We start from the raw sequence: 13,324 nt of genomic DNA, 5'->3' as shown, positions 1-13,324 counted from the left end.
CCACTCCCACTGGTCTGCTGTTCCCACTGGGGTCATGTCTCCTCAGGGCGGTGGGAAGCTGCGGGGAGTTGGTAGCGAGGACCTCCTCTGTGGGCGCCCTCCCCGCCCAGGTGAGCGGGGTAGCCTTAAGAGGAACTTGAATTTGCACTGGAAACTGGAAGCCTGCTGTGTTACAGGCCATGACAGAGGGTAGTGTGTCTCTGAGCTGCAGTCCGGACGTTTATCCAAGTTTGAATTCTTGATGTTCTTGGTACACTTGGGGTTCACTTTTACAGTCGTTAATTTTCCCAGGGAGTCTGTGAATCTTTTGCAGGTCGGTGTGAATTCATGCTGGTCTGTGTTTGAACTTGAAGATCAGCAGCTGGTGATTTTTCTCTCCTGTCCTCTCTGTTTAGGGGGAAAGGAGCCTCTGCTTTTAGCCCATCACACCCTTTACTGCCGCTGAGACAGAGGCAGCAGAAGACGGCGCAGGGAGAGGACCCCCCAGGCAAGAAGCACCGCCCCCACCCTCTCCCCGGGGGTCATCACAGCACAGTTTGAGAATGAACAGACTCGTCACGATGTCACGATGCTGGTTAAGGGGACTGGCAGAATGCTTTTTGCTTTTTATTGACGTACCGTAGAATTTATAGTCTTTACAGGGACCATATTAACCCTAATGAATTACACAAAGCGTGGCATTACATCGTGTCAGAAACTTACACCTTGACATTCCCTGGTTCTTTTAATTGACGTTGACATCATTTATTGATAAAGTGAAAGTCACTCAGTCGTGTCTGACTCTTTGCAACCCCATGGACTGTACAGTCCATGGAATTCTCCAGGGCAGAATACTGGAGTGGGTAGCCTTTCCCTTCTCCAGGGGATCTTCCCAACCCAGGGATCGAACCCAGGTTTCCCGCATTGCAGGCGGATTCTTTACCAGCTGAACCACCAGGGAAGCCCATCATTTATTGATATTGCCGTGTAATCGACGTTCTCATGATTTCATGACCTGGACTGAGTTACACATTAGCTATTGTGGAAACTGTGGAAAATTGTATTGGGATTGTTTGCTTTCCTAAGCGGTTTTGGTGTGCTGAGTTATGATGCATTTCCTTGAGAAGTGAGTATTATATTGAAGGAATTTCAAGTGATACAAAACTGGTTACCTAACGCTGAGCTCACTCACTGTTTTCTCCAAACCGCAGACCAGCGACACCGATCCAGTTCCTTAACCCGAGCCGACAGTCAGCCCCGAGGAGCGGCCGTAGCGTGGACGGAAAAAAAGAACAGGTGACCCGTGCACGTTTCCAAATAACGTTTCTACCGGAAGTGTCGGTTAGTCTTAACAGCGCAGTGCCCCGTATGTGGCCCAGGGGCCCCACAGTATGTCCGTAGCAATGCTGCTGCTTTCCCCCTTCTGAGGCCCTGGGCGGTGTGGGGTCACAGCAGCTTGACTCGGTCAAACCCAAGAATCCAGCCAGGGACGCAGCTGAGGCTGCTGCTTACACTCTGCCCTGGCTTGTTTTAGAAAACACGGCCACAGCTCATGTAATGGATTTCTTACTGGCATTTTAATCGTTTTAAAAATGTCTCAGCTCAAAATTCCTAGGGTGATACATATGGACTCGTATTGACGAATCCGTGAAAGCTCGTTGGGATCCTCAGCGTGGTTAAGGGGGTCTGGGCCAGAGTGTCTGAGGATTGCTGAGCTGAAAGACCCCTGGTTTTCCTTTGCCCGGGAGAGAGTTGTTTACACGTCCTGTGTGTGAGAGTAGGACTGGCTCTCGCAACTCGTGTCCTCGTCACTCACGAGCCTCTCGTGGAGACCTGACGTGTCCCGTGGCCTCTCTCCCCACGTTGCAGGCCTGTGTCTCAGCCGGCGCCCTTCGCCCTCCACCACACCACGAGCTGTGACGTGGACTCTGGCGGTGGTGACAGCGTCAGCCTGGCCCGCTCCATCAGCAAGGACAGCCTGGCATCCAGCGTCATTCACCTGACCCCGCAAAACCAGCCCCAGCCCGCAGCCCTCAGGACCGACGGGAGGAGCCTCCTGAACAACGTGGACATCGAGGACGAAGACGAGGAGCTCCTGGCCATCGTGCGGACGGACGTGGGCGACCCTGGCCCGGTGGCCGGCACCAGGTCTCCCCAGAGGCTAGCGGACGCCTTCGGAAGTGAGCCTGACAGCTTCTTCCTGGAGCCACTGATGCCGGCTGCGCTCAGGCCAGCCAAGGAGAAGCGGGCGGTCACCAAGGAGGACGAGTGTGGAGAGGGGCGGCCCAGGGCCTTCACGTCCAGGAGGTCTGGCGATGGCCACCAGCCTCTGGGGCGGAAGAAGGCGCCCGGCAGTCATGTCGCTCGGGACTCCAACAGGACTTTCACCCCCATCTCCTGTTCGGAGATCCCTGCGGGCTTCGACACTGTGCCCGCTGAGGTGGGGCCCCACGTGGCGGGGGACACACACGGTGGGCCTCTGGCCGGCAGCAGTTTTGATCCATCGTCTCAGGGACAGTCCGCCGACGGCTTCTTCCTTCACGTAGGCAGAGCTGACAAGGACGCGGAGGGCAGGCTCTCCATGAGCTGCGCGCGGAGCCCTGGCGCCCTCAGCCCGGACCCCTGGGCCGTCCTGCGGCAGGACTCTGACTCGGATGTCGCAGACCTGGACGAAGCCGAGCAGGACTTTGCCGGCGAGGACCGCGCCGCGGCGAGGGCCGGGTACGGTGGGGAGGAGGAGTCGGCGAAGCTGCAGGAGGACCTGAAGGTGAAGGAGCACGAGGACAAGGACGACGCCAGCGGCCGCTCCAGCCCGTGCCTGAGCACCGTCTCCCAGATCAGCAGCGTGTCCGTGGCCAGCGGGAGCGTGAAGATGACCAGCTTTGCCGAGAGGAAGCTCCAGCGGCTCAACAGCTGCGAGACCAAGTCGAGCACCAGCAGCTCCCAGAAGACCACGCCGGACGCCTCGGAGAGCTGCCCGGCCCCGCTGACCGCGTGGGGGCAGAGGCGGGAGCAGAGCCCGGGCCGGCCGGGCGGGGACCGCGCCAGCCTGCTGGCCTCCGAGCTGGTGCAGCTGCGCATGCAGCTGGAGGAGAAGCGCAGGGCCATCGAGGCGCAGAAGAAGAGGGTGGAGGCGCTGTCGGCGCGGCAGCGGCTGCAGCTGGGCAAGGCGGCCTTCCTGCACGTGGTCAAGAAGGGCCGGGCCGAGGCCGCCCCGCAGCCGCTGAGGGCGGGGCCCCTCGCAGGGGAGCACGCCCAGCACAACGGGGACGACTTCCTTGGCCGGGAGGACGGCCGCGGAGCGCCGCTGGGGCCTCCGGACGTGGACGGGGAGGGCCTGGCCCTCGTCCAGCCGCATAAAGCCCGGGACCCCGCCAACCTCCCCGAGCTGGAGCGCGGCAAGGCGCTGTCGGCGGTGCTGCTGGACGACGGCGAGGGCGTGGAGGTGGGCGAGTGCGACCTGTCCATCGAGAAGCTGAACGAGACCATCAGCACGCTGCAGCAGGCCATCCTCAGGATCTCCCAGCAGCAGGAGCAGCTGCTGCTCAAGTCCCCCACCGTGCCCTCACCCGGGCCCCGCAATGGCTCCCAGGACCCCAAGGCCAAGGCGGCCATCCACTTCGTCGAGCCGCTCTCTCCGACGGCCCTGACCGGTCACCGCAAGCCCCCTCGTCTCGGTCAGGGCCGGAATGCCCGGTCGGGGAGACCGGCTGAGCTGAAGGTGCCGAAGGAGCGACAGCAGGGTTCCTCCCGGAGCAAGACCCCCACCCCTGGCCTCGAGGCTGCCCCGCACTTGCGGTCCTTCCCGCCCCGGACGCCCCCCGAGCCGGGCTGGGACGGGCTCGCCGAGCCCGGGAGGGAGGCTCCGGAGAAGTGCGTCCTCGACGGCTACCGGCTCCACGACGAGAGCGACCAGCGGACGCTCGTCCTGTCGTCCTCCCGAGACGCCAACGTCCTGTCCGAGCGGGCGGGCTTCAGGGAGGGGCTGGAAGGCAGCGCGAAGGAGGCGGGGCTCAGCACCCTGGCCGCACCCGGGAAGGAGAACGTGCCGCTGGACGAGCCCCCGCGCAGCAAGGCCAGCCTCATCGAGGTGGACCTCTCCGACCTGAAGGCCCCCGACGAGGACGGGGAGCCAGAAGGCCGGGACAGCTCCGGGGACCTCGGCAGCGAGGGGGACCAGAAGCCGGGGGTCGGCTTCTTCTTCAAGGTAAAGGCTGGCGGCATCCACGTCCCGCGGTGGGCGGGCCGTCACCCACCCTGGTCGTGCGGGGCCGCAGAGAGCGGAGCCGCTGCTGCAGAGGCGGGGTGGGGGGGGTTGCGGCTCCCTGGCCGCAGGGTCTCTGCAAGGACCCAGCTCTCCCGGAGCAGCAGGCCGCACCAGCAGAGCTTCTCGGGCCCCGAGAGAGGAATTTTGTGTGGTTTTGATGTCACGGGGTGTTTTTCTCGTAATGGTTTTCCAACCATGTAAGAATGAAAAGCACTCTTAGTTCGAAGGCTCCGCAGGGCAGAGGGTGTTTGGCCTTTGGGCTGAGGTTGACTTCTCCCTGTTGCTGTCTGGGCAGGTGGAGAAGCTTCAGGAAACATCTTGGAGCTTTTTCTTCAGGGGGCGAGGGCAGTGAGTCGTGAGACTCCTCTCTGTCTTGAGAGCATCTCCTTCTGTCCTGGCCCTTGGGGGCGGCTGGCACCCGCAGAGCGGTGAGGGCTGTCCCGTCGGGAGACGCGGGCCCCGCTGGGTGTCCATGCGCTTCAGCTGTAGACACGTTTGAGCTCCTGTTGTGGAAACGTGCGTGTGGTTTTTCAGGCAGGTAGAGTCGGTGTCGGCACACTGAATGCTTTTTGACCGGCACGGCTTGTTTCCCGTTTGTGTTTTAGCGTGTCTTCAGCTAACGAGAGTAAGGAAGCGTCTGGACTGCACGTTTCCTGTTCTCAGCGCGTTCAGCGCGGGGCTGGGGCGTGACCGTGCCGGGGGTCCCCCGAGGGTCCGTCTGGCTGCTTATAGGTGATGTCTGCTTCGCAGGACGAGCAGAAGGCGGACGACGAGCTCGCCAAGAAGCGGGCGGCCTTCCTCCTGAAGCAGCAACGCAAGGCCGAGGAGGCCCGCGCGCGGAGGCAGCAGCTGGAGGCGGAGGTCGAGCTCAAGAGAGACGAGGCGCGGTAGGTGGCCGAGGCGCCCGCCCGCCGGCTCTGTCACGCCCCCCGCCCCCTCAATTCTGGGCGCTGGCGTGAGCAGGACGCCCCGGCCGGTCCTTCCCGCAGGCGTAAAGCGGAGGAGGACCGCATCCGCAAGGAGGAGGAGAAGGCGCGGCGTGAGCTGATCAAGCAGGAGTACCTGCGGCGGAAGCAGCAGCAGATCTTGGAGGAGCAGGGCCTGGGCAAGCCCAAGGCCAGGCCCAGGAAGCCACGGCCCAAGTCCGTCCACCGGGAGGAGCTGGGCAGCGACCCGGGGCCCCAGAGCGCCTCCCCCCGTAAGCAGGGTCGGGGGAAGGGCCCCGGGGGTGGCATGCGGGCCCTGCCCCATCCGCCCCCTGCGGGCCCTGCCCCCTCCGCCCCCTGCGGCCCCTCCGCCCCCTGCGGGCCCTGCCCCCTCCGCCCCCTGCGGCCCCTCCGCCCCCTCCGCCCCCTCCGCCCCCTCCGCCCCCTGCGGGCCCTCCGCCCCCTCTGCCCCCTCTGCCCCCTCCGCCCCCTGCGGCCCCTGCGGCCCCTGCGGCTGTCAGCTGCCACTTCCTCTCTCCCAAGTCGGGGCCAAGCGCTGGCGCTGGCGTTCCCAGGTGCTGAGAGGCGTGGGGCCGGCCCTTCCCGCCCCCGCACAGACGGCTGGTGCGAGGGACGCGTGTCTCACGGAAGCGTGCCTCGTCTTGTCTCCGGCAGCTGACAACCTGAGCCGGGCCCAGTCGGGCTCCAGCCTGTCCTTGGCCTCCGCAGCGACCACAGAGCCGGAGAGCGTGCATTCGGGGGGCACGCCTTCACAGCGGTGAGCAGGCGGGGTGCCGCGGGGGTGCGGTGCTGTGTGGGCGGCGGGCCGGCCGGCTGGCTCTGGGGCAGCTCAGAGCCACGGTACTGACGTCACAGGAGCAAATCCCTGTCGCCCAGGCTCACCCGCTGCTGAGACGGTTTTGTGTTTCTTTCTCCGTCCCCTTGTTCTCCCAGCCCAGCACGCGTTTTCGTTTCTAACCTTTTAAGAGTAGGTTTACGGCACCCTCTTTATCCTTAAACGCTTGAGAGCGCGTGTCCTCTGAGCAGGGGCTTTGCCTCTCGTCACCACGGTCATCAGACCAGCACTGCCGTTGGGTCCGCGCGCGCCGTGGCCGGTCGCCAGCGTCCTTCCATGAGCCCAGGCCCGTACGGGACGCCGTCTCGCTGAGTCCTCCTGCCCGTTCCCCTGGGACAGGCCCTCGCCCTCCTGTGTCTTCCCGGGGCTGGCGCCCTGCCCAGTGCGGGCCCCCGGCAGGTCTCCCCCGACCGGTCCAGCCTGTGCGTCTTTGGCAGCAGCGCCGCGGCGGGGGGCAGCCTGTGCGTCTTTGGCAGCAGCGCCGCGGCGGGGGGCAGCCTGTCGTGTGTGTCACCTTGATGCGGTTGAAGGTGCTGTTCCCACGGGCACTGGATCTCCCTCTGTGATTAAGGCGTGAATCAGGAGGAGGTGGTGCCATGGACCCTGTCCGTGGCACTGACTGCCCGCAGCCCTCAGCAGCCCCCGTGGACCTCTGCACGCTGCCTCCACACTGGTGTCGGCCTCCCGGCAGGCAGGTCCCCAGCTGTCCTGCCTTGCCACACCTCCGGGGGCTTCTCGATGCCTCCCGGGACCCTGGACTCTGGTTGGAACTTTGTCCAGGCGTCGGTTACCAGGGCTGAAGGCAGGTTCTGCCCGCACTTGCCTCCTTGCATGAGCGTGTCCCGCTTGGTGGAGGTGCCCGAGGGCCGTGGCTGAGGCCGCCGGGGAGCGGAGAGGCCTGAGACCCTGCCGGGGCTTGGACTCTGCCCACCAGGCCCGTCCTTCCCCTGGGGTCCGTCCCTCGTTTGGCAGCAGCAGCGCTGTCCGGGCACTGCTCACCTGGCTCTCACACCCACGGGGCGGGTGCTGCCCTCCTGCCCTACAGCGCCACCTGAGGGTGGCCTTCCCCTGCCCCGCCAGGTCCCTCGGTGCCCCGGGGTGGGTTCTCTGTGTCCTGATGCTGTTTCTCCTGGGGCAGACTGGCCGTGCTCCCCCTTCCTGTGCGGTTGGTGCAGCCGGGCCCGTTTCAGGGTGGGGTTCCACCAGCCGGTGCCAGTTGTGGGCGAGAGGAGGTGTGCCTGCCACCCTCCCATCCCCGCCCTGTTCCCCTTCCCAGCAGAGTCGAGTCCCTGGAAGCCTTGCCTGTGCTGAGCCGCAACCCCAGCAGGAGCACGGACAGAGACTGGGAGACGGCATCGGCTGCGTCCTCCCTTGCCTCCGTGGCCGAGTACACAGGTGACAGCCTCGCGCTCGGGTGCGGCGCCCAGCCGTGTCCTGCAGGGAGGGCGCGGCGCAGGAGTGCAGCGCGCGCTGTGGGAGTCGTGAGCCTTTGCCCCTGCACCTTTCATGGCTCACTGTGCGTCCTGGGCACGTAGGAGCCTCAGGCTTTTAAAAGTTAAATTCCCGCCTTTCTGTTTTTTGTGTATCAAAGAAACCGAAATTAGAAAGGGAGTAAGTTATTACTTACTTTAACCTTTTCCTTAGTTTATTTAAGATCTACAACTTAGAATTCTCTCACAGATTTAAACTGGCTGTTACTCTGTGTTTTCAGAAAGTTTTGAACACTCCTAATTCAGCCTGCCTGCTGCTTGGTTTTACGATTGTTGCTTTTTGTGTGTGTGTGTGTGTGTGTGCCACAAATACTCACTTTGCACATCTTGGCCCGCTTCTCATAGGTCCCAAGCTGTTTAAGGAGCCCAGCAGCAAATCCAACAAGCCAATCATTCACAACGCTATATCCCATTGCTGTCTGGCAGGAAAAGTGAATGAACCTCACAAAAATTCAATATTAGAGGCAAGTATCAGAGTTTCACACCTAAGTTTCCACGTAGAGGAAGGGTATTTATGAATGAGGGCTTTCCCTAGTGGGGAGAACCCTGATGGCTGACAGAAGAGGCCGCTGTCTCACACGCATGTGATCAGGTGTGGGGCACACAGTCCTGTCTGCTCACGCCACGCGGTGTGCCCTGGCCCTCACTTTCAGCACGGCTCCACAAAAGAGTGGAACTCGGGCCAGCAGGACGGAGGCCGCACTGGGGTCAGGCAGGTGGGGGCCTGGGGCAGCCCCCCGGGTGGGGCTTCTTGCAGGGAAACTGGCAGACTTGGCTTGGTGCCTAGTGTGGGGGTCTTCGAGGGTCATTGACAGTGTCGGGGTGGGGACAGGAGGGGGCCCCAGCTCTGTGCTGGGGCCACTGGAGAAATGGAAGTTTGGGGCAAAACGCTGGTTGTGTGTGTCCTGTTGATGCTTCCTCCCCGGGCCTGCAGGCCTCAGTCACTCTGCATGATGAGTGGCGGTGGCCTCAGCAGGTGGACAGTCCTGATGGAGGGTTCAGGTTAGGACTGAGTGTGTGCCCGTGGCCTCACAGAGGCTCAGGCTGGGGCCGGAGAGGTGCAGAGGCTCCTCTGCACCCCAGGTCACCAGCTCCTCAGCTGCCGGCGAGTCCGAGGCGGCCCCGTAGTGGGCACCCACGGGACGTGCTGCCAGCTTGGCTTGGACGTCACAGCGTGAAGACAGCCACAGGCCGGCCGGAGGGTGGCCCGGCCCCTAGAAGCCTGTCCACAAAAGCGGTTGGACTGATTCTGACTGGGGCTGTAGGTCAGACAGTGATGAATGGTCTGGAAAGAGTGGAGGGGGCAGCATGGGGCCCCAGGGCGGCTGCGGCAGGCTGGTCAGCCGGCGGAGTCTTACTGGAAGGGGTTGTTGAGCAGAGGCCTGGAGTCGGGAGGGGTGCCATGCAGGTGTGGGGGCTCCCCAGGCTCCAGGTGGGACTGATCCCCCAGTTTGGGCTGGAGCCAGGGAGCTCGGGGTCAGAGGCCATGGGGTCGCTACCGTAGGGCCTCTGCGGGGAGTGGCCGCATGGCTGCCAGCCTGGGACAGACCGCGTGAGGGTGGGGGCGCGGCGTGAGGGTGGGGGCGCGGCAGGAGGGCCTGGATACTGCTCTACCTCCAGTTCGGCTCGTGTTCAGACACAGCTTTTATGTCACTGAAATCGGTATGAAACTTGCAGTCTGGGATTTTGCCTTTTACTCTTAATTTTATAAATAGGTGAATTTACTTAAAATAATAGGAAGCCCATTAGATACTGAGAAAAATAGCATCTATTAGTGAAAAATCAGTTCTCTACAAACAAAAATAGAGTGAGGAGGGGCACTGTTTTACGTTACATGGATCTTCTTAGCTCCTGGCTTCACCCGTCTGCACGTGCAATCTGTCAGGGTCCTGTGGCCGCTGGCCAGCTCCAGTGAGCAGGGCAGCAGGGCGGGGCGGATAAGGTCTGAGAGGTATGGGGAGGTGTCCTCACGGTAAGCGGGGACTCTTGGGGGGTGTCGGCACCCGGACCAGACTCAGGGAGCTGCAGGGTAGAAAGCTAAGCATTCTCGAGTGTGAAGGCAGTCGGACAACATGTTTTTGCAGTAACGACGTTCTCAGGTTGAGAGCCTGGGACGGCAGATGCTGTAACAAGGAGTGACCGTCACCCCTGCTCCAGGTCCTTTCTCTCGACGGCGTTGGCGAGGGATGCTTCTCCCAGTGTGAAGCCCCCTGTAGCGGCAGTCAGGGCCAGTCTAACCCCAGGACCACCCCTCAGAGGGACCCTGGGCCGGGGCTGCTCCCCACGCCGCCCCTGGCTCTGTGGTCCCCTCGGCGTTTGCCTCCTCCGGTGGCGTCACGTGGAGGGGCTTGTCCCGAAGTGGACCGTGGGTGGCATCTCTCACTGGCAGGGTGTTGTCAAGTCCATCCAAGGGGTAGCGACTGGTGCTTCAGTCCTTTCTACGCCTGAAGGGCCTCCCATTTCCGTGCAGACCGTGGCTTGTCCGCCCACCTGCTGAGGGACATCTGGGCGGTTTCAGCCTTTGATTATTGTGAACAATACTGCTGGAAACGTCTGTGCACAAGTTTTACCTGGATGCATGTTTTGATTTCTCTGGAGCACATCCCTGAGAAAAGAGCTGCCGAGTCACGCGGTAGTAACTCAGTGTTGAGGCTTTTGAACACCTGCCCGCCTCGTTTCCACGGCAGCTGCGCGCCCTCCCCTCTGGCGGTGGGGAACAGGGCCGGTTTCCTCACAGCCGCTCCAGCACTTGTCTAGCCTGGCGGGCGTGCGGCGCTGCCCCGCCGTGGCTCCGTTTGCCTTTCCCCGGTGGCTCGTGGTATCAAGCCTCATGTCTTGGGATGTTTTCCCTGGAGACCTAGACCACGTGAAACCTGGGCAGGCGGCGGTGAGCGACACCCCACCGAACAGATGCCCCCCGTCCCCCGTGTTGTCGTGTTTCCTGGAGAGCTTGCCCCGGGGTGGCGGGTAAGCGGGCGGTGGGCGCGTGGTCCGACTGCGGGGGGCTCACGCTCCGTGTCTGCCCCCTTCATGGCTCACCCGCAGGAGCTGGAGAAGTGTGACGCCAACCACTACATCATTCTGTTCCGGGACGCCGGCTGCCAGTTCCGGGCCCTCTACTGCTACTACCCCGACACCGAGGAGATCTGCAAACTGACGGGCACGGGGCCCAAGAGCATCGCCAAGAAGATGATCGACAAGCTGTACAAGTACAGCTCAGACCGGAAGCAGTTCAGCCTCATCCCGGCCAAGACCATGTCGGTCAGCGTGGATGCGCTCACCATCCACAACCATCTGTGGCAGCCCAAGCGGCCCTCGGCGCCAAAGAAGTCGCAGACTCGCAAATGATGCCGGTGCGGCGGAGTCTGCGGACGCGCCGGCCGGGTCGATCTTTATTACTTTCTTCCTTTTGGGTACGAAGTGTGCAGAATCACAGACCTTTTTCAAAGAGGCTTCTAGACAACAAAAGAAAACCCCTCCCTGAGCTCCCGGCACCGGGCCGCGTGGCGCCCCGGTCCCCGCTGCTTGGAGGCTCCCGGCCGGGGCGCATCCCAGAGCTGCCGGCAGCGGGGTCCTTTTACTTGAAGTTCTCCTTCAGTGTAAATTAAAGTGATCTCCTTTGCTTCCTCGCCTCCCACCTCACCCCTTTTTGCACATGACCTGACCCCCGCTCTTGCTGGCTGGCTGTGATCTCGCGGGATCACGGGACTGAGACTTGGTCTTGGGTCAGGGTGTTTGAATGTCTGTAGGAAAGGAGTTTGTGGTGGGGAGTTGTTTTCATTTGAGAAATTGTATAATATTTATTGATTGTGTCTACTGCCAACGTTTATATCCAATTCTAAGATTTCTGAAGAAAAAAAAAAATTCTTGTTTCTTGCTGCTCAGAAAAAGTTTACTGAAAATAGCAGTTCACTAAAAGCACTGAAATCTGCAGTCTGTCTTCTGCTAGAATAACGTTTACAAGTGCGGAGGGTTCTCCCGCCACGCAGTCACGAGGGAGGCAAACGGTACTCTGCTGGCGTCCGCCCGGCTGGAGGCAGGCGAGTCGAGCCAACACAGCCCTCGCCCGGTACGTTGAGGGTAGCGCGCTCATGATTGTTCACTTTAATAAAGACAGATTTTTGGTAAAGTAGAATATTTTTTACTCTGAGCATGTTTCTCCTAAAAAGGTGATGCACTTAAAGCTGACGGTTCTTTCTAGTGTTTTTATCACGTCCCCACTCGTCCCGTCCTGATCCTGGCTTCCGGAAGAGCTTCGGGCCCACAGGGGAACTTGCGGTTCTCCGTGTCGACAGACCATTTGGTCGCGTCGCCTGCTCAGGCACACAGTGGTCGTTGGCAGCTGTCCGGGAACCACAAGTCCGCGGGACACTCTGGTCCGGTCCCCCCCACCGAGGGCCTGGTGGTCCCGGACCGCCCCGGTGCTTCTCGGGACCACACCTTCCTGCCCGGCCTCCACACGGCTGCAGCCCAGCCACACCCCTGTGACTGACCTGCGGACCCGCCTGCCGGGACATTCTGGAGTCACTTACTTAGTTTTGCACATATTTTTTTTTCTTGGGAGTGTTACTTGAATCTATCTCAAAACTGCAGAAAGAAAAACTAAAGCTCGACGGAGAGAAACAGTTAAAGACACGTAAACTGGTGATTTTCGATGAGCGGGGGAGTGACCGTGTCCACGAGGACGGAGGGGACGCGGCAGCCTCGGCCCGCCCGGTCAGGTCGTCTGTGAGTAGGTGGACCTGTGCGGTTTCTCCAGTGCTGAGTATTAAACAGTCCCGAGTGAACTTCCTGTTACATGCCGTTCACACGTGTGCTTTATTTCTCACTGTATGTTTGATAATTATATTATTATATTTATTTTAAGAAAGCACTAAGATGTAATAAAGTAATTAACTAATTTGCTTTTTATGACCACATTTGTGTGAGGTTGTCCTGGCTGGTTCTGTGGGTCAGTGTCCCCACTGCACACCGTGGAGAACTTTCCGGTGGGTTCTGGCTAACTAGCCTCCTTTTATCAAGAGAAGACACCCTTCCAGCCTCTTCCTTGACGAGGCCAGAACCCATGACGTTCTGAGCACATTCCCAGCGGTCCTGCTGGAGTCAGAGGAGGCGGAAGGTTTTCAGTGAAGACCAAGAGGTGCTTCCAGCCCCCGGGCTGGATGTCCCACGCCTGCCGAACCTCTGGGCAAACTCTGGGTCTCCCGACACGGTCAGTCGGCTGTGGGGCGTCGTGAGGGTTGTTCCTGTGCTGGGCGCCCTCCGCCGAGCCGGTGAGGACCCGCGGCACCACGGGCCCTGGGTCCTCAGCCTGGCCAGCGCTCGGGACATGGGGCCAGACGCGCCCCCCGGGCTCCCTGCACCTCGCAGCAAGGGTCAGACGTGTTCTCGCGGCCAGTATTTCCGTCTCTCTTGGCTGTGGTGGTTAAGTCGTTGCTTCTGCCCCTAGGAATGGGCTGTGCGCTCCCCGTAGAGGTTCTGCCCTCCGGGGCAGCTGCCTGTTTGTCTCGTTCTTACCGCAGATGGCTGGGCATCCCTTCCTTGCCCTGCAGAATTCCTACCTGCCACCCACCCATCCAGGTGAGGAGGTTCGCGTGTGAGTCCTTGGCTGTGACCTGGGATCCCCAAAGCCCAGGTGAAATGGGTGAGTGAGCTGCTTACTTTACAAATACGCGTGCAGAGGTATTCACTTATTTGCACACGCCAGACGAAGGCTGTCTTCCCGCGTCTCCGTTGCGCGTCACCGCACATCCATGTCTGATCGAGCTGTTTGGGTCCAAACTGTGTTCTCTGCTCTGGCAAATGG

The 13,324-nt window shown here is 61.3% G+C and overlaps 1 protein-coding gene across 24 annotated transcripts in view; it reads left to right on the top strand.

Annotated features, from left to right (window-relative positions):
• Positions 1-11,650, top strand: part of CAMSAP1 (calmodulin regulated spectrin associated protein 1) — a 43,017-nt gene extending 31,367 nt beyond the window's left edge. For 4 of the 24 annotated variants that reach the window (XM_081590620.1, XM_081590618.1, XM_081590619.1 and 1 more), the window contains 9 exons: positions 396-487; positions 1,191-1,275; positions 1,849-4,186; positions 4,997-5,133; positions 5,236-5,444; positions 5,848-5,950; positions 7,308-7,423; positions 7,864-7,982; positions 10,564-11,650. In XM_081590620.1, the coding sequence (XP_081446746.1) occupies positions 396-487; positions 1,191-1,275; positions 1,849-4,186; positions 4,997-5,133; positions 5,236-5,444; positions 5,848-5,950; positions 7,308-7,423; positions 7,864-7,982; positions 10,564-10,866 (3,502 nt within the window). In that variant the 3' untranslated portion in view covers positions 10,867-11,650. Of the gene's footprint in view, positions 1-395; positions 488-1,190; positions 1,276-1,848; positions 4,187-4,996; positions 5,134-5,235; positions 5,445-5,715; positions 5,951-7,304; positions 7,424-7,863; positions 7,987-10,563 lie in introns of all 24 variants that reach the window. The other 20 variants (XM_081590628.1, XM_081590627.1, XM_081590638.1 and 17 more) reach the window with 10 other exon arrangements.
• The last annotated feature ends 1,674 nt before the right edge of the window (positions 11,651-13,324 follow it).

The sequence above is a fragment of the Giraffa tippelskirchi genome, chromosome 4 (assembly GCF_054371585.1).
Source record: "Giraffa tippelskirchi isolate mGirTip1 chromosome 4, T2T-mGirTip1v1.2.pri, whole genome shotgun sequence".
Lineage (NCBI taxonomy): Eukaryota > Metazoa > Chordata > Mammalia > Artiodactyla > Giraffidae > Giraffa > Giraffa tippelskirchi.
This window is presented reverse-complemented; position numbering and strand designations above follow the sequence as displayed.